The sequence below is a fragment of the Phoca vitulina genome, unplaced genomic scaffold (assembly GCF_004348235.1).
Source record: "Phoca vitulina isolate PV1807 unplaced genomic scaffold, GSC_HSeal_1.0 scaffold6, whole genome shotgun sequence".
Lineage (NCBI taxonomy): Eukaryota > Metazoa > Chordata > Mammalia > Carnivora > Phocidae > Phoca > Phoca vitulina.
In genome coordinates this window covers 73,529,574-73,548,517 of record NW_022589709.1, presented here as the reverse complement: position 1 = coordinate 73,548,517, position 18,944 = coordinate 73,529,574, and the positions used below count along the sequence as shown (strand labels likewise).

The following is an 18,944-nucleotide window of genomic DNA, read 5'->3' as shown; positions in this document are numbered from 1 at the left end:
AAAAAGCTATGATTCAAACCATTTGTGGAACTCCAGAGACCATTCTTAAAACACTGGACGGTTTATTTGTGGAGGCCACAAATACTCTTTCCTCATCTGTCTTCTCAGATTCTAGGATGGTGGTTGCCAGATGGCTTAAATATTGTTGAACAAATACAACTGTCCTATCATGCCAAGGTCTAAAAGTAGGTGATCCCTGTGAACTGTTACCTCAGGTGTAGACTTCCCCCCAACCAAAAGTCATGTACCTGGGGGAAAGGAGGAGGGTGGAAGTCTAAGCATCTTACATTTGAGTTCCTTTATTTTATAGATTCAAGTGTAGTGGAAGCAGAACCATTCTCTTCCACACAAAATAATGCATAGATAACATTGGGTGGGTCTGGGGAGGGCTTTGATTAACAAAGGGTGGGGGGAGTCTCCTCTTAGGTATTTCGAAGCAACTCAGGTAGTTGCTGTCGAGCCAGCAAGGACTGGTCGAGATCACTCCATCAGACCCTATCACTGCGCAGGCTGAGGCCCAGACACGGGAAGGGGTCGTGCGGAGGCTACTCGGTGACACAAAGCTGAGCCAGAGCTGGAACCCCGGAATCAGAGCGCTGCCTTTTTTCATCGCCGACCCCGTCGGTCCGGGCCCGCATCTCCTAGTCGCGGGCCTCGGACGGGAAAGCTCGGACTACGGGCTTCTCTCGTCGGACCCTAGCGCTCCTCTCCTCCAGCCACCGGCCCTGGTTACTCGTCCAGTGGCGGGGCTGGGAAACAGGGTTCCCCTTTCGCTTCTCCACTGTGTCTGCAAAGCCGTCCCGCGCTAGCGAGGCCCCCAGGCCCGCCTCTCCGCAGTCCCGTTGCGGACGCGACTCAGCTCGGCCACCTGCGACCCCCCGCCGCTGCGCGCTCTCCGCACTGTCGGGCGGGCAGCTAGCGACACCTCTTCCAGGGGGAGGTCGGGGCCATATCCGTGCCCTTGCCGCAGTTCACCTCCTCGTCAGCCCCAAAGACGCCTACACCCCCACTTCCTTTCGCGTAGCCCCGGCCTTCCGGCTGCGCCCCTTTCTAATTGGCTGACTGAGCGCTTCCTCAGGACTCGGCCATTCGGAGGGCGCCACAGCGGTCGGCCCTCTGTGTTGGGACTGCGAGTTCTGTATGCTGTTGGCGACGACATGTGGCGCCTCCCGGGACTCCTGGGCCGGGGTAAGGGGCGTTGGAGCCGCGGGTCGTAAGGCACCTGGGACCTCGAACTGAAGGAAGAGGACGGGCCAAGGGGACGGAGCCGAAGCTTCAGCGGGCGGGGCTAAAGTTGAGGGAAGGCGGAGTCTAAATAGCCGTGGCTACAGCCTCCTGTCAGGGGCCGCGGGAATTCGAGGTGTGGGTGGGGCTCATGGGGAAGAGGGTGGAGCGTAGAGCCACGGAGATGGGTGGGGCTATTGGAAGGGGAGGAGTCAAATAGCCAGGGCTCGGAGTCTGGGAAAGATGAGTAGGGGCTGGTGGAGTAGGCGGAGCCAATGAAAAGAGGCGGGATTTAGAGAGGGGCGCTTCAAACATTGAGCGAGTTTGTGTGTGAATGTCCGGTAATTTTATTGTAACAGTGACTGTCAGCCCCGGGAGGACTTCGGAGTCACGTGCCTGGAGTGGGGCTTTGTCAAGCAGCGGAGGGAAGATCGGTGGGGCCGCCACTGCCTCAGTTCTGTTTATGTCGAGGTGACTGATCTTTGTTGTTCTACACAGCTCTTCCCCGTCTGCTGGGACCTGGCCTCCGGGGGGTGACCCCCAAGTCCCCCAACCCAGATGGGCTGCAGGCTGCCTCCTCCAACCTGCTGGTCCCTGTCCCCAGCTTTGACAGGTGAGATACTTCCATTCTGTCACCCATCTCTTCCTCTGGCCTCCTTCTCCTCCCACTTGGGATAGAACTTGATAGCCTTTCTTGCCTCATCTAGGTCGGGCCCCCATGGCCCAGGCCCAGGCACAAACAGGGGCCCAAGGTCTCATGGATGGAAGGATGCCTTCCAGTGGATGTCTACCCGTGTTTCCCCAAACACCTTTTGGGATGCCATATCATGGGTAAGGCTTCCCCAGTCCTGTCCCTGCCCTTCTGTGTGGATGAGAATGATCCTGCACGGAAATATAGCCTAGAAACAAGAGCGAGGGCATCATTGTTCCCACACTTCAAATTTGAGTAACCCATGGCATTGGATCCTGTTTGGTGAGATATTGCTGCTCTCCTTCCCCCGCCCTCTTCCTCCTTTTATTCAGTAAACATTTGTTTAACACATTCTCTGTTAGGGACTAGTGACACAGTAGAGAACAAGGTAGATGTGATTCTTGCCTTGGTGAAGCTTACAATGAATAATACTAAATAGCTGACATTTTATGTATTAATGTAAATATTATATATGCATTATCGTCTTTAATCCTTACAAAAATCTTGCAAGGGAAATATAATCTCCATTTTATAGATAAGGGAACTCAGGCTCTGAAACTTTAGGTAACATGCTTAATTAAGGTCATACAGCTATGAAGTAGAGAAACCATATTTATTCTGGAGCTCATGCTCTTAGCCACCATGCTCTACAGCTTATTGTTTATTTCTCTGTATACTCAAATTTTGTCTTTCTCCCTCAGTGAAGATGTAAACTCCATGGGGAGAGAGACTGTAACTTGTCTTTGCCAGTGTACCCAATGCCTGTTGTCATAAATAAGTATTTGGGTGTGCACAGGAAGGGACAGGGAAAACCAAGCAGTCACTGGGCTAGGAGCTAGCTTAGGTCTTCCACAGACCTGTTGGGGAAGAGACACCGGGACACCTTCAGCGAGCCTGTACCTGTGAATGTGTCGCTGGCGGGGTGGCTTGGGCAGAGGGAAGGGAACACTTGGTGCCCCAGGCCAGAGAAGGACAGTGAACGTGATGGGGAACTCTCACCTGTCACTGCATCTGTGGCCAAGCCCCAGCTTACCACATTATCTTTTTGCCTGCTTAGACTTTACTTATTCATTAACTTATTATGCATTTAATAAATACATGCATGTATTTATTCGTGCTATATCTTAGTACTCTCCTAGGCTCCAGGGATACAGTGGTGAGCAAAACACACACAATTCCTGCCCTCATGGCGCTTAAGACTAACTGGAGACACAGAGCTTAGCTCAGTAATTGTCGAGGTGATTATTTAAGTACCACTGTGACCAGGGCTCTACAGAGACATTTGGGCATTGGGAGAGGATTTTTTTTTTCAAGATTTTATTTATGTATTTGACAGAGAGAGACGCAGCGAGAGCAGGAACACAAGCAGGGGGAGTGGGAGAGGGAGAAGCAGGCTTCCCGCGGAGCAGGGAGCCCGATGCGGGGCTCGATCCCAGGACCTGGGATCATGACCTGAGCCGAAGGCGGATGCTTAACGACTGAGCCACCCAGGGACCCCTTAGAGGATTAGTTGGCCATAGCCAGGAGTCAGGAAAGGCCTCTCGAGGCAGTGATGTCTGAGCTGAAGGGGGAGACTGGAGGAGGTGACTGGTGCAAAGCGGGGTCCCTGCTGTGCTGTCTTTCCCAGGGCACTCTGGCCGTGTTGGCCGTGCAGCTGGCAAGGCAGGTCCATTTCCAGTCGTCCCTGCCAGCAGGACCTCGGCAAGCGGGCCACTGTTCTTGGCGCTGTCCCCTGGATCGTTTCCTCTCATCTCCCTTGTGGCATCCGCAACAGTCCTGTGAGTTCTCAGTCCCAGGGACAGGAGGGCTAGGCTGGGAGTTTCTCTGGGCCAGGAAGCATCTCTGGACACACCTCAGGAAAAGAGCCATCAGCAGCTCCTTGCCTTTCCTATCTGAAGTCAGAGGAAGGGGAATGTGAGGAAGTTCTGTCCACTCAGGGTGTGGGCCACACCTGCCCTTCAGTGTCCTCCCATGTCCTCCCCTCACCTTCCGTGGAGGGAGCCCCACAGGGAACCCCACAGGCTACTTTAGATCCTGGGTGTGGCTTCCTGCTTACCTCTCAGCCAGTTGGATCATTCTCTGGTTAGTCATTCATGAATAAGTGCATCTTCACTGGATAGCTGTCATGTACCATGGTACCCGGCAGTACAGCCTAGTGGTTAAGACCCTGGAGTTAGTGTCAGGGTTCAAGCCCCAGAGCTGTCGCATACTGGTCTTGTGTCCCTGAACAAGTCACTTTTAACTTCCCTGTGCCTCAGTTTTGTCGTCTATAAAATGGGGTAATAATAAAACCTACCTCATAGGTGTCTTGGGAGGAGTAAATGAGTTAATACACGTCAAAGAGTTAGAATAGTGCCTGGCACATAGTAAGTACCCAGAAAGTATTAGTTTAAGTTCTTCTTCTTATAATTATAATCGTGATCAATATTATTATCAAACAAAGTGCTAGGTGCTGGGGCTACAACAGTGAATAAGGTAGATATCTCCCTGCTACTGGGAGAATTCAGGCAGAGGAATGATTTATACCCAGGGCAGGAGATCGGCATAAATGGGGGCCCCTCTGGACCCCTCAGATGGAAGCCAGCAAAGGAAATGGAGGAGGGAGGTTGAGGTGTGTGAAGGAGGTGTCAGAAGGGATCCCACATTCTTCCCCCAAACCTCAGGGGACCCTCAGTCAAGCCCAAGCAAACCGAGCTGATCCCCTTCTGATGTGACTGCTCTTACTGGGTCTTTCCAGCACTTCGGAGACACATCCTCCCCAGCCCTGATGGCCCAGCTCCCAGGCATACTGGTCCCAGGGAACCTGGGCTGGGCCAGAAAGAAGCCTCCACTCAGCCCAAGAATCTCTCTTCACACAGCTCTTTGAGGGCATCCGGTCTTCAGGGTCCCTCTGAGGAAGGTATGTTTCCACCTCCTAGAATCAGCCAAAGGTAGAGGGGGTGGGGAATTGGGCAGATGGACATTCGTTGCTGCATATGCCCGATAAGGGAATTGTCGTTCCTGTCGGTCCCCTGCTTTCTGGGGCACTTCAGAATGATTCTGTTTCCTGGTAGTGGCGCTGGCTGGAGGGGCTGGGGAGACTGGGACAGTGGGAGAAAAGGAGAAACCACACTTTCTCCTTTGCCCTAACTGGGTGTCACCCATTTTCCTTGTAGATCCCAGTGATCTGGGCTTCCTGCCCACCAGTGGTAGCTTCCAATCCAGGGCAAAGCCAGCCCAGCCTCAGCCCGCTGGAGAAAAGCAGGTATTGTTCAGATTTGGCCTCTGGATCCTCATAACATTCCCCTGGGCAGGTGGCAGTTCCAATGAACTATCCCCTGGGCAGGTGGCAGTTCCGAAGAACTGTCCCATGATGAGTCTTTATATTTCTTCCTCAGGAACAAGATAAATCAAAAACGCTTTCCCTCGAGGAGGCCGTGACTTCCATTCAGCAGCTCTTCCAGCTCACCGTTTCCATTGCTTTCAACTTCCTGGGTAACTGGGTGGACCTTGCGTCAAGGCAGGCGGATGGGAAAATGGCAAGGGTATGGGGTTGGTCAAACCGAGTTAGGGTAGGGAGCAATTTAAACAAGAGAAGAGTTTATTTTCGCCCGGGTAGGTAGACCAAATCTGGCATGGTGGCCCAGTGGTGTCAGGGACCCATCCTCATGATTCTGCCATTCTTAGAACTGGCTTCCATCTCAAGGTCCAGTTTGGCTATTCTGGCTTTTTTCAGGAAAGGGAAAGGTGGGAAAGCTAAAGCATCACTCCTTTCCAACCTACAAGTTGTACAAATCATTGACCAGAATGTAGGCTTGTGGCCACACCTACTTGCAGAGGGGCCCGGGAAATGTAGTCTTTAGCTGAATGACCGCGTGCTTACCTGAAAATTCTGTTACTGTGTAAGAAGGAGAAGAGAAATCTTGGAGGTTACCTTGCATTTTCTGACACATTTAGGCAGGAACAGGCTCCTTAGGTTTGGAGCAGGCCCTCAAGTGCACAAACAGGACCTTCTTACCCACATCCAGAGACTCCAGGTGCTCCCCCACCATCTGTCCTGTTCTCCATGGTGACTTGGCTTAAGTTTCAGGCCTTTTAATGTGGCGACTCAGCTAATGGGCAGATGCGTGAGAAGCAGGGATTCATTTAGTACAAGTTTCACCTTTTGCTAGGCCCTATTTTAGGTTTCAGGGATACAGTGATTCATAAGACAGAGTCCTTACTTTCATGGAGCTGACATGTGAATTGGGGTGGGGGGGGAGAGAAAAACAATACATTGTCAAACAAGAGAATTTCCAATGGTGGTAAATGTTATAGAGAAAAGTAAATAAGGGAATGTGTCAGTGACTTGGGGAAGTCCTCACCAATGGGAGGAACTTTGCATTAAGACCTGACAAAAACAAGCCAGTCTTGTTTCCATCCAGAGAAAGAGCTTTCCAAACAGAGGGAACAGCAAGTACAAAGGTCCTGAGGCAGGATTGAGTTTTGCTTGTTAAAGGAACAAAAGAAAGGTGAGTGTGGCTGGAACTTAGAGATCACCAGGAGAGTAGAAAAAGCAGGGAGGGGCCAGATCAGGCAAGGCCTTCTGAGCCACAGAGGAGTGTGGCTTTTCGAAGTGAGATAAGCCAATGGAGGGTTTTACACTGGAATAGGAGGAGGTGCCATCACATGATCTGATTTACCTTTTCAGATTTCTTTGGCTGTTGTATGGACAGACGTGGAGTGCAGAGATGCCAGAGAAAACAGGAGACCGGGTTGGAGCTGTTACTGATGGCATAGCAAAGCCTCTTGGTGGCTTGGTTTAGGTTAGAGGCAGAGACAAAGAAGAGAGATGATCAGGGAGCCAGTATGGGGAATGGGCAGGCACAGGGTGGAATCCTTCGCCCTCTTGAGTCTTCTCAAGGACAGAGGGCTCTGTGAATCCTGGACAGCAAATTTTCAGGCAGCAGGGAGGTGACTTTAATTCACTCCAGGCTGAATGGAACCTGGCTTCTGCCTCATTAGCTTTTTGTGATTTTGATGGGCAGGCAGTCTCTTCTGAGAATTTTCTTGCCCATTCCTTCATTCACATATTCATTTATTCAGCAGTGCTAAGCAGTGTGGCAGAACACAAAGGGAGCATAAACCATAATCATATTTTGCATTTGTATAGAGCTTTCACCCTATGCAAAGCTATTTCTTCTACATTCTTTTTCCGCTTCTGCTTCCAGGATTTTGCAGTCTAATTGAGGAGACAGGGCTTGTACTCTGGAAACAGTTTAGTTCATAGAAAAAGGCTTGTATATTAAGTAAATGCCAAAACAGTGTTAAAGCCGGAGTGTGGTCTGAAGGTTCCAGAGAAACAGGATGGGAAGGCCTGATGGTGGAGGCAGAGAGATACCCCAGGCAGGAGAGACAGCTTGAGCAAAGGTTTGAATGGGGGCTCGGCTGTGCCCAGCCCTGTCTCTGTTTTTCGTTTGTTTGCTTGCTTGTTTAGTTATGTTTTGTTGGTTACAAGCAGCCTAAACCCACTCTGGCTAACTTAAGCACAGAAGGAATCCATTGGGATCTATCGACTTTGCCACGTGGCAGAAAGAACAGGAATCAGGGTAGCTCCTGGCGTCCAGGGGGCAGTAACTTAGGGACAGTGTCTTCAGAGTGCTGCTGTCAGGATAATCCTACAAAAGCTCTTTTCTCTGATGCCTCACCCAGATTAAGATTCCGACTCCTGAGTGAGGGACTTATGGGTTGGGAAGAGCACGGCACATTGATTGATAGCACGGGTCGGGGGAGGGGGGGATGGGGGGCTGCTCCCAAAGGCAGATCGGGATGCTGTCACCAAGAGGAGGATATTGTATAGGAGGACAGAACCCACTGATGTCTCTGGCAAACCAGTGAAACATTTGGAGGATAGAAACATGCAAAGTGTCTAGCACCAAAAAGAAAGGAAGCAGCCTCTGAGTATCTGGCCAAGGATATGGGGACGTTCACAGAGGAAGCTGTGTTTCCACCCCGTGCTTTCTTACAGGAACAGAGAACATGAGGAATGGGAACTACGCAGCAGCCTTTTCTTACTTCCAGAAAGCAGCAGACCATGGCTACAGCAAAGCACAGTACAACGTGGGCTTGTGTCATGAGCATGGCAGAGGCACCCCCAGGGACCTTGGCAAGGTACTGCACCTTCTCCCTGTCCCTAGGCCTGTCCCCCATGCTGCACTGTCCAGAGCTGACCTCCAGAAATGAGCAGTGGACAGGGCTTGGGGAGACAGCTTCTCTCTCTCAGCCACAAGAGAAAAAGAAGAGACTCCTAACTTCTAGGAATTTAGATTTAAAAGGAGTCAGGGACCTTGTCTTTCTTCTTTGCAGCTGTATCCTCGGGACCTACAACCTTACCTTGATGAATGGATTAATTCATTCTAAACAAGTAGGATAAGTACACAGAGATGTTATATACAAGAGTGGATTTCTTAGAATTGTATATGATGGCAAAAAAAAGAAGGAAGCAATTTGAAGTTCCTTCAGTAGTGAATTGGTTAATAATATCTATGTGGGTCTTAAAAATGATGCACCGGATCTATATTTACTGGCGGGGAAAGACATTCTTGGTGTATTGTTAAGTAAAAAAATAGGTTACAAAATTGTAAATGTTGTTCTCTCTCTCATTCTGTTTCTTTCTCCCTGTTATACACACATACATTTATATACGTCTGTGTGTGTGAATGTATGTGCATGTATGTATAAATACATGGGTTTGTGGGAAGAAACTTACAGAGCTGTAAACTAAAAGGTGAGCAGAGAATGATCTTTAGGAGGCAGAATTTCTTGGGATTTCATGTTTCTGTTTTCACTTTATCTGTATTTTGAAGTTTTGGCCTATCTGTATTTTCTGACTAATCTGTATCGATTATGTCCTATTTAATTAAAATAATTTTTACAAATTTCACTCGAAGGGAAAGCTGGCTCGCCGGGGTGCCCATTGACTAGGGGTCTCTCCCTTTGTTCCAGGCAGCCCTTTTCTACCAGCTGGCTGCCAGCCAGGGCCACAGCCTGGCTCAGTACCGCTATGCCAGGTGTCTGCTGCAGGACCCGGCCTCCGCGGGGGGCCCTAAGCAGCAGAGGGCAGTGTCCATGCTGAAGCAAGCTGCAGACTCAGGCTTGAGAGAGGTGAGTGCCCGGGTGGGGTCTCTCCTGGGCATTTGGAGCACGTGGGGCCTGGAAGTGACCGAGATAACCTTTTTCCTTCCTCCCTGACCACAGGCTCAAGCTTTCCTTGGGGTGCTTTTCACCAAGGAGCCACACTTGGATGAGCAGAGAGCTGTGAAATACTTTTGGCTTGCAGCCAACAATGGGGTAGGACATCTCCAGCGTGCTGGCATGTTGGGGGATCGAGTCTGAGGAAGGAGGGGACTTGGGAACTGGTACCCAGCTCCAGGGTGCACGGGAGACGGTCGACAGGAACACACTGGGCCAGCTTCAAGTCTTAACCGTCACTGGCTTCCTGTGCGACCCCTGGGCGGGTCTAGTGGTGCTCAGGAGCTGGCTCACACCAGTCTGCAAGAGGTGCTGCTGCCTTAAAATCAGCTATGGGAGGGATTTGCCGCACAGAAACGACTCAGCGCTACTAAGCGGGGCTTCTTGCACTGGCCAGCCGGTTGTTACATTTACCAGCACACTGCTGGGCCGGTTGCTTCTTGTTTTCCTGTTTTCCTTGTCTCAAAAACGGGGATAATACTGACTGCCTCGCCTGTCTGCTGCTTCGCAGGGTGGTGGTTGTTGTGAGGATCACAATCTATCTGAGGTAACAGGTGTGCGAGCACTTGGTAAGCGGCGCACAGGGAGGGTGCGTCCTCGTGAGCGGTGCAGTTCAGGGAAGTCAGAAGACACAGAGCAGTTTGGGGAGTGGCAGATGTCGGGGGCATTGGCATCCAGCCAATCCATTGGACCCAGAGTGTGTTCTCCCGAGTATTAGTTCCAGGGGGTGTTCGTAAGTAATTCCGGGGAAAACATGGTCCGCGGGGTTTGGAAATATGGAGCCAACTGGGTGTCTTCAATGCAGGAGATCTCAGCGCTTTCCCTCCGTGCGAATCACCAAAAGGGCATCTCTGGTTTGCTGTATTCCTCAAGTGTACTTGACCAGGATTTTTTGGGGGGTGGCCTCTTGGAGGACCAGGGGTACTGGATTAAAGCAAGCCGTGTGCATGGACTAGAATGCCCTGCGTAGGGGCTCCTGCTCGTCTGTGTTTTCGGGCCAACACAATGATAGCTTCATCGAACTCTTGGGCATCAGAATGCTTTATTTTACTCGTTGTTATCTGTCGTTGCTGTCAAAAGGGGACCAGTGTCACCAGCCGGTACTGCCCCTATGCCTGCCTGCCTTGTTAGATCCCCAGAGCCTTCCTCGTGTTCTTCATGTGCTGGACAAGCCCGGGGGCCCCTTGGCCTGCTTTAGTCACCCAGCACGCTGGAAGGAGAAGTGCGCAGAGGATTGCTTGGTCACGCGGTGTTGGGCACAGTGCTCACACTCACCTACTCCAGGAGGAATTGTGTCTCTGTAGGTTTGTACTGAGCAGTGTGGCAGGGTGGGTGTTTTGGCCTTATGAGTGTCTGGTAGTTTCTAAGCTGGTCGATGGCCATGAGTCCACCATATTTATTACATAGACTTTGGCATGCATGGAACAGAAACCCTGTCCAGAAATTTAATGCTGGAAGGTAGAAGAGAAATGGGACTGTGGTTGGGAATCAACAGAGTATTTTGTTTTTTAAAGTTGGGGGCTTGAATATAACGATAATATTCCACCAGAGAGGGAGAGATTAATGATGTGGGCAACTAAAGGTATAAAAGTAATAATAACAGTAATCTAAGCACTTTCCACGTATTAACGCATGTAATCCTCATAACGATGCAGTAAGGTGGGTACTGTTATTATTTCCCATTTATAGATGAGGAAACCGAGGCACAGAGGCATAGAATAATATGCCTGAGGTTCCTCCCCGGTAGGTGGTGGAGCCGTGACTGGGACCCAGGCAGTGCTCGGAAGCCCTACCTGCTACTGCCTCGTAGTTCTCAGAGGAGACAGGATCCCAGAGCTTTCTAACCTTTCAAAGGAGGAACATTCTTTGTAACGTATGTTTTGCAGAACCTCGGGAGAGGTTCAGAGAGGCATGCAGGGCCTTCGGGAAGCCTAGCCTCCACTCTTGCTCCTGGCTCTTTCAGCTGAAGTAGGAGCCAGAGTCCCGGGGTCCCCATAGTTGGGCTGGGCTGCCTGGGGCCCTCACTTCTGTCCCTGCCTGTGGCACCAGCCTCGGCGAAAGAAGCTGCCACGGCTCGAATCTCCCTGGGCAGAAGGATCCCCGACTGCTCCGTGTCGGGCAAACTCCGGGCCTCTGGCTTGTCGTACCTGACTCCTCCACCTTCCTCCTGCCTTCGCGGTTCAGTTCTTTCCTCCCGCATGTGTGCCTATCTGTGTGTCTGTCCGTTTTCCCCTTTAGGACTCCCAGAGCAGGTACCACTTGGGAATTTGCTATGAGAAGGGCCTTGGTGTGCAGAGGAACCTGGGAGAGGCTGTGCGATGTTACCAGCAGTCAGCGGCTCTGGGCAATGAACCTGCCCAGGAGAGGTTGCGGAACCTCTTTTCTGTGGAGGCGGCAGGGAAAGGTGTGTACCGAAGCCGACAGGTTCCCTCCCGTGAGCTGATTACCCTGTGACAGAGAAGGGGGAGGCGGTAGCCCCTGGACCACTTGCCATTTCCTGCCCCAATGATGGGTAAGAGCACAGCTTCTTGAGTCAGACACAGCTGAGTTTTGACCCCTGCTCTGTCACTGACCCTGGGCTCAGTGTCATTGAGCCTCAGGTTCTTCACTTCTGAAAGTGAGGGTTCTACTGGTACCTCACTCGTTGGGTTGTAAGCATAAAATGAGATGACTCCGGAGGGCTTAGCACAACCCGACACATGGCGGGGCTTGGAGAAGCGGTAGCTGCTCTGATGATTTGTCAGGGGAGACGGTAGCCCGAGATACTGCTTCATTGCCCTGAATTACCCTTCGAGGGCTCTGAGAGTCCTGCTCGCTCATGAGTCACTCGGGCTGGCCTGGGTTAACAACGCCGGAGGCAACTAAGTCCTTTAAGAAGTCCTTGCTCCAAAGTAGGAACCCACAGGGTGAGTAAGAGCTGCTCTCACCTCTCCTCACAGCCCTGGGCCCCAGCGACCTGGCAGTTAGAGGATTGAAGTCCTTCTCCAGTCCCTCCCTCCACAGCCTCAACACTTTGCTGGCAGGAGCCTCCCACCTCCCACACGCCTCGAGCACAGGGAACCTTGGCCTCCTCTATAGAAGTGGGCATCTCAGAGCCAGCCCGGGAACCCCCAGCAGGGCTCTCCCCCCGCACAACTACCCCTTGGAAAGGAGTCTCGTCAGACTGGGTTTTGGCTAAGGTAAGATAAGACCTAGTCACTGGTGCCTCTCACTGGTGTTGGGCGGAGAGGTTGGATGGTAACAAAAACAGGTGTCAGTGTCCCTTTCCAAGGTGGTCATGCCAGTGGGAGCTGAGGTTCTCAAGCAATTTCAAGTGCATGGCTCATAAATGACTTTGACCTTTCCCCCAGTTGGTAGCCTCCCAGATGAGAAGTGGAAACATTCACAGTGATTTCTGGTTCTGTGCACAAAAGGGATTCATTCAGTGACCTGTGAAAAACTCTCCTGAAGGGTCCAGAGACCCTGGTCCTCATCTTAGCTTATGACCTTGAGTAAACCCCTTACCTATTTCCTCCCATGCCTCAGTTTCCTCAGGCTCAGACTACATCAGTTTTTGCCAGCATCTGATATATGTGTCTCTGGTGGTTCACAAGAGGATTTTAGGTACTCAATATTTTCCATCTTAGTAGTTGGATATTTAATATATAATGTAAAAATGTGACTAGCACATCGTGGTTTCACAGATACTATAAATAATCCATTTAAAGAAAAACATTGTGAAATTGGATAAAGAGGAGCACAGGTCCAGAGAGGTGGCAAAAACCATGAGGGTGGTTGCATGAATGGCTAACACTCAGAGAACACGGAATCAGGCCGTTCTCAAGATGAGACCCAACATTCACTTTTGGTCATCTCCTACGGATTCATGATCATCTCCCATTTCACCTTTGATTTGGAAGGAACGAGTTTCTTGCCTACATGCCTGACGTATCTGCTTGACTTTTTCAGACCACCTCACTTCAGCCCTAAAGAAGGAAGCCTATGGGTTCTCAGAGAGCTACCGCAACTTGAGTCCCAGGGCAGAGGCCAGTTATCTACTCAACTTCCCAAAGAACCTGAAGCACCTGCCCCAGCACAGTAAAGAAGAAGAAAGTGTGTGAAGACCCAGGTGCTGGCCATGTCAGCTTGAAGCAGTGACCTGACCCGCTACATTGTTTTCTCAGTGGTAAACCAAAGCCATTGGTGTCTGCCTTCTACCCTGCCCAGCCCGTGTGTGCCATTTTGCTGCAGAAAGGACCTTGGTCCCCACTGAAGCCCAAGGAGGCGGAGTGGTGCCCGTGGTTACCGGCTTTATGAGTCAGCAGGCCAGGAGAAGACCCAGGCCCCCTGACTCCTGGCCTGGGGCTCCTTTGTGCCAGTTCACACTGTAGCTTCACGCGAAAGTGTTCTTGTCATCCAGCCAGTGTGAGGGAGGAAGTGGAGACTGAGCACCTGGAGACTTGCAGCAGGGAAGGGTAGATTTCAAGATCCTTGTTTGTGAAGGGTATGCCAGAAATGGATGAGAGTTTAATAAAATAGATATTGGATTATCTCATCACTCTTGCCCTTGAGTATGTTGGGGAGAGCTGGGGGTTGGGCAGGGGGAGCTGAAAGCTGAGGCTCCAACCTCATTTCTAAACTCTCCATTAACCAATTTGAAGGGTCTTAAAAGCTTCTCCAAGAGAGAGACTTAGGAAAAATGATTTCTGAGTCAACGCTAATGACTCCAATTACTGAATTTGTGCATAGCTGTTCCCTGGCTTCTGGATGTTAGCCCAAGTTCAATAGCATAGATGCGGTGGGGGTGGGGGTGGGGAAGGACTGAGGACCAAACCCTCTAGTAACTGCTCAAATGGGAAAGACTACCCAGCTCCGCTAGTTGAAAGGTGGGAGGAATTGGGCGGGAGAGGGTTGTCCATGTTTCCCTCTCTGCTCCCTACCTCTCTCTCCCTCCCCGACCTCTAGTGGGTCCTACCATACTTTTCTAGCACTTCCTCTCACCACTGGCTTCCTCCAGCTCCAGCGCCTCCCCCTGACTGCAGTTCCCTTTCCAGGGTTGCCTTACACACTTGGCCCCCCCACCCCCATGCTGGTCCCCTCGTGCAGCTGGCCTCCCACGATAGCTCCTTGGGATCTGGGACCTCGTTGTCTTGGTATTCTGGTATCCTCAGCACTTAGCACAAGGCCCCATGCCGGTGGGGGCTCCATACACACATTGGTTAAAGCTCAGGTTTTTAAGTTGTACAGTGCACTAATCTCTCTGCAAAAAAAAAAAAAAAAAAAAGAAAGGTTTCTGTGGTCGAGTAAGTTTGGGAAATGCTGTACCAGACATCCCTTTTTTATAGATTCACAATGCACATCAGCATCTTTAAGGTTCCAAGAAGTCCTGCAGTGAAGAACTTGGTTAACCCAATGTTTCCCAGCCTGAGCTGAGCACAGCGCCCGGCTCCATGCAGACCGCCAGTCACCCTTCCCGAGGCACCGTCTGTAAAAGGTCATTTCCTGCCCTCCTGTGGAGCCCAGCTCTTCAGCCTCTTCCCTTCCTGTTGTCATTTGGGGTTCCTGATTCCTTCCGGGGGAAGGAGGGGCAGTTCACACAGCCCCAGGACAGTGGGTGTCCTGTGTTGATGACCAGATGCAGCCCTCCCTCCCCCTCAGTCATTACAAGGTAAGTACTGATTCAATTCGGGGTGTCAGCTGTGGAGGGGGGATATTTTCAAGCTCTCCTTGTGGAGAGGAAGGATGGAAGAGTCGTGAGGGAGGTGTGGTCAAGGGACCAAAAATCCTTGGCTGTTCAGTCACTGCGGTCTCCACATGGCCCCAGGGGATGGGCTTCATCCACAGACCCAGGCACTGCTGTGCTTTTGCCATTAAAATTCCATTATTAAGGGGCGCCTGGGTGGCTCAGTCGTTAAGCGTCTGCCTTCGGCTCGGGTCATGATCCCAGGGTCCTGGGATCGAGCCCCGCATCAGGCTCCCTGCTCCGCGGGAAGCCTGCTTCTCCCTCTCCCACTCCCCCTGCTTGTGTTCCCTCTCTTGCTGTGTCTCTCTCTGTCAAATAAATAAATAAAATCTTTAAAAAAAAAATTCCATTATTAATGACTCATTGTCCATGCCCTGAAAGGAAATACGAGGGGGAGGGCAGGGAAGTGGCCCCTGCCAGGACGGCCAGCCTGGGTTAGAATACTGGGAGACCCAAGTCTGGGGACCTAGTGCCCTCAGCAAGGAGACTTTTGTGTGATTCTCTGCTGTCTCAGTTTCCTTGTCCAGAGATGCTGTTTTCAGGGAGTCCTGATGCTGTAGTCAGAACAAAGCTGTTTGATTCATTCTATCTTCAGTGCTAATACAGTGCAGGGTACTTAGTAAATGTTTGGTAAATATTTACTCAAAGAATGCGTGGTTTTATGCATTGCTGCATTGCCCCCTCTCCACCCAACAGCACCAAGCCTAGCCAGCACGTAGTAGGCGCTTTAAATATTTGTTGCATGAACGATTCTGTATACCCCCTACTGCTATTTCCAGTGCTACTTCTGACACATAGTAATCAATAAATACAAAGTGTTTGCTGAATGAATGTTTCTGATCATGGCTCCTTCCTCCCCTTACCCATTACATTGTACTCCATCCTTAGTAGGAGCTGGAAAAGGCTGACCTATTTTCTAGGTGCATACTACGTGCCAGGCTGAGCCTGTGCTAAGACACCTCCCTCCCTCTCCTGTCTTCCTGTGGGGATTGGGTTCTCTTCAGAGTCCCCTGGGTTGTGGTTGCCATCTCAAGCTTGTTTCAGCCAGAGGAGAGGTAGAGTCAGTGAGCTGCCAAGCTGAAGTTGGGTGACAGACAAGGAGGCTGCCTATCAATCGCTGAGCTGCCCCCAGGCTCCAAGTGAGCACCGCACCGCACTCCTTGTGCTGGAGAACGGCTGACTATTGATAAAAAATGTCCCTCTGCGCTTTCCAAATTAAGACGACATTTAACTGAGTGCTGGCTGGCTTGCCTGCCCCCTCAGTCTCCCGGGGGACAGAGCCCATCTTGGTGAACACTGTTCTGAGCATGTCCGAAGTCTCAGCTTTGACATCTTGGCTGATGCGAAGAAGTTTCTGTAACCCTCCTGTTCAGCACGCTCCGTTCTGTCACCATACCCCCTGTCACTCTCAGCCTGTTCCTGGGAAAGGGCTGAGTGTCCCTAGGCAAGAAGGGGGCATTGACCTCAAGTACGTACGTCCCCACGCGGACCGGACTTCGGTTGCCCCAGAACAGAAACAGCTCTACCCGTGAGTTGTCCAGGGTCTGTGGGCAAGGCAGAACCGAGGACCGGCAGAGAGGATCGCAGGGGTCCTTCATCTTATTTAGGTCACAGAGCCCTTTGAAAATGTGCTGAAAGCACTGACTCTTCCCATAGAAAAGTGTGCTTCCTCCAATTTTGCATACAATTCAGCTAATTCATGGATCTTGAAGCCCAACTGTGGACCCCAGGTTAGGAACTGCTGATATATTAAAAAGAACATTAAGGGCACCTGGGCAGCTCAGTCGTTAAGCGTCTGCCTTCGGCTCATGTCATGATCCCAGGGTTCTGGGATGGAGCCCCAAGTTGGGCTCCCTGCTCAGTGGGGAGTCTGCTTCTCCCTCTCCCTCTGCCCCTGCTCGCTCTGCTCATGCTCTCTTTCTCTCTCTCAAATACATACAATCTTTAAAAAAAAAAAAATCATATGAATCCCAGATCCAGATCCTAGCCCTGCCACACACCCACCATGTGGCTTTGCACAAGGCAGCTTTTTCAGTCTTGCCTTTTCCTTGGTGATATAATGTTCTGGCTCCTTATGACTAAAATTACCTGTGTTTGTGGAGGTTGAGGCCATGACTGAGACCAGTGCAGCATAACCTTTCATAGGTCAACACGTTCCTTGGAGAATCCAATAAGGACTCCATATCTTCTGCCTAGAAAAATGCCTATACACAAGGATTTGCCTAGTAATCACAAGGTCTACAGATTAAGGACTTCTGAACCAGAGTGAAGCAGTGATCCAGGGTATCCAATGATCTAGGTGACAGCCATGATTCCAGGTTTCTTTTTAATTAATTAATTAATTAATTAGGTTCCAGGTTTCTTAGGTTACCTCTTCCCCCATCTCTTCTTCTCTCGACCCTCCCAACACCAGCTCTGCATCAAAAATCCACTCGTAATTGAAGAGGGGGTGGTGGCAGTCAACATTGTCTACTCTAGTTCTGTGGTTTTTAGACTTTGATTTCACATAATGGAAACTTTTTTCTTCATAATGACGTCTTAGCTAGAGCTCCAATACAGATAAAAGGGAACTCTGAAGTATTGATTTATTCATTTATTCATTCATTCATGCATTCAACAAGTAAGTACACATCAGGTGCTGTTTTGTGTCAGTCTCCTGGCTGGTCAAGCTGGAGACCCTGCCTGCTCAGTCTCCCCAACCTCTCTCATTGCCTTGGGGAGCCCAACAGCGTAAAAATCACAGATCTTGGAAGGAAATCACTGGGGCCTGAAGTGAGGTGATCAGAGACCCAGAGACTCTGCTCTTTAAGCCCTTAACTCTCAGGAGCCTTATTTTTGTCATCTGTAACATAGAATAACAGGATAATGGTGCCACATTGGATTCCAAGTTTACATGGCTTTCATTATCCTTGGTCAGGAGTATGATTGGCCCATTTCTGTGGACAGTGAACATGAATACTGGCCTCCAAAAGAGGACGGAAGGAGGAGCACAGAGAGGAATTTTTGCCTTCAGTGTCGAGGAGAGTCCCATGCTACTGAGAAGCTGAATGGCTGGCTGAATGACTGCTTGGAAATTTCCAGGAAAATTATAAGGCTGAGCCTTGCTAAAATATTGGCTATTTCTTTGCTGCTTCCTGCCCTGGAAGTTTTGCTGTTGTCAGTATCGATTTCATAGACCCAGTTCATACACTGTCCTCTAGGGCCTGAATTCACAGGCCCAAACCTGCTGCGACAGAGGAAGATTTACCCATGAACGCTGGGTCTGCAAACATGACTTCTGTACCTGAAGGGCTAATCGCTGGGAAAGGACAGGAGCCTGCAGAGGCCCAGGCCTGCGTCAGATCAGATCCCAGTCCCTCTTGTTTTGTGCTTGGAAATGCAGAGCCGTGCAGGCCTGAGCAGCTTTAGAAATGTTCTTTCCAACAGTGTTTCATGAGGGGAACTCAGACAAGTCCACTACTGAGAAAAGCTCACCTGTGGGGCCTTTTCCTTTCCTTTCCTTGGCTGGCAATCTAGTGTCAAGGTCAAGGGCATAGGTTTTGGTGTTGGTCAGTCCTGGTTCCAAATCTTGGCTCTGCCTCTACTCTTTTTTTTTTTTTTTAAGATTTATTTTATTATTATTATTTTTTAAGATTTTATTTATTTATTTGACAGAGAGAGACATGGCGAGACAGGGAACACCAGCAGGGGGAGTGGGAGAGGGAGAAGCAGGCTTCCCGCGGAGCAGGGAGCCCAATGCGGGGCTCGATCCCAGGACCCTGGGATCACGACCTGAGCCGAAGGCAGATGCTTAACGACTGAGCCACCCAGGCGCCCCAAGATTTATCTATTTATTTTAGAGAGAGAGAGTGAGAGAGCGTGCATGTGCAGGGGGAGGGACAAAAGAAGAGGGAAAGAAGCAGAAGCCCTGCTGAGCATGCGTGGCCCCACCTGGGCTTGATCTCATGACCCCGAGATCTTGACCTGAGCCAAAATCGAGAGTCAGACGCTTAACCAGCTGAGCCACTCAGGGACCCCTCTGCCTCTACCCTTGATCTTGGGCAAGACCCTCTGCTTCTCTAAGCCTCATGTCCTTGTCTGTGAAATGGGGATAACACC

The 18,944-nt window shown here is 50.6% G+C and overlaps 1 protein-coding gene across 2 annotated transcripts; it reads left to right on the top strand.

Moving 5' to 3' along the window:
• The first annotated feature begins 1,079 nt into the window (after positions 1 to 1,079).
• DELE1 (DAP3 binding cell death enhancer 1) lies at positions 1,080 to 13,819 on the top strand. Of its 2 annotated transcripts, XM_032404489.1 has the most exons (13): positions 1,080 to 1,188; positions 1,723 to 1,837; positions 1,932 to 2,055; positions 3,543 to 3,693; positions 4,653 to 4,814; positions 5,071 to 5,159; positions 5,293 to 5,389; positions 7,902 to 8,044; positions 8,879 to 9,037; positions 9,131 to 9,223; positions 11,363 to 11,528; positions 12,064 to 12,303; positions 13,073 to 13,819. In XM_032404489.1, the coding sequence occupies exons 1-12, from the start codon at positions 1,158 to 1,160 to the stop codon at positions 12,300 to 12,302; spliced, it is 1,569 nt and encodes a 522-aa protein (XP_032260380.1). In that variant the 5' UTR covers positions 1,080 to 1,157; the 3' UTR covers position 12,303; positions 13,073 to 13,819. The 2 variants fall into 2 exon arrangements, with proteins under 2 accessions (XP_032260380.1, XP_032260381.1); XM_032404490.1 differs by lacking the exon at positions 12,064 to 12,303 and having other exon boundaries at positions 13,073 to 13,818.
• The last annotated feature ends 5,125 nt before the right edge of the window (positions 13,820 to 18,944 follow it).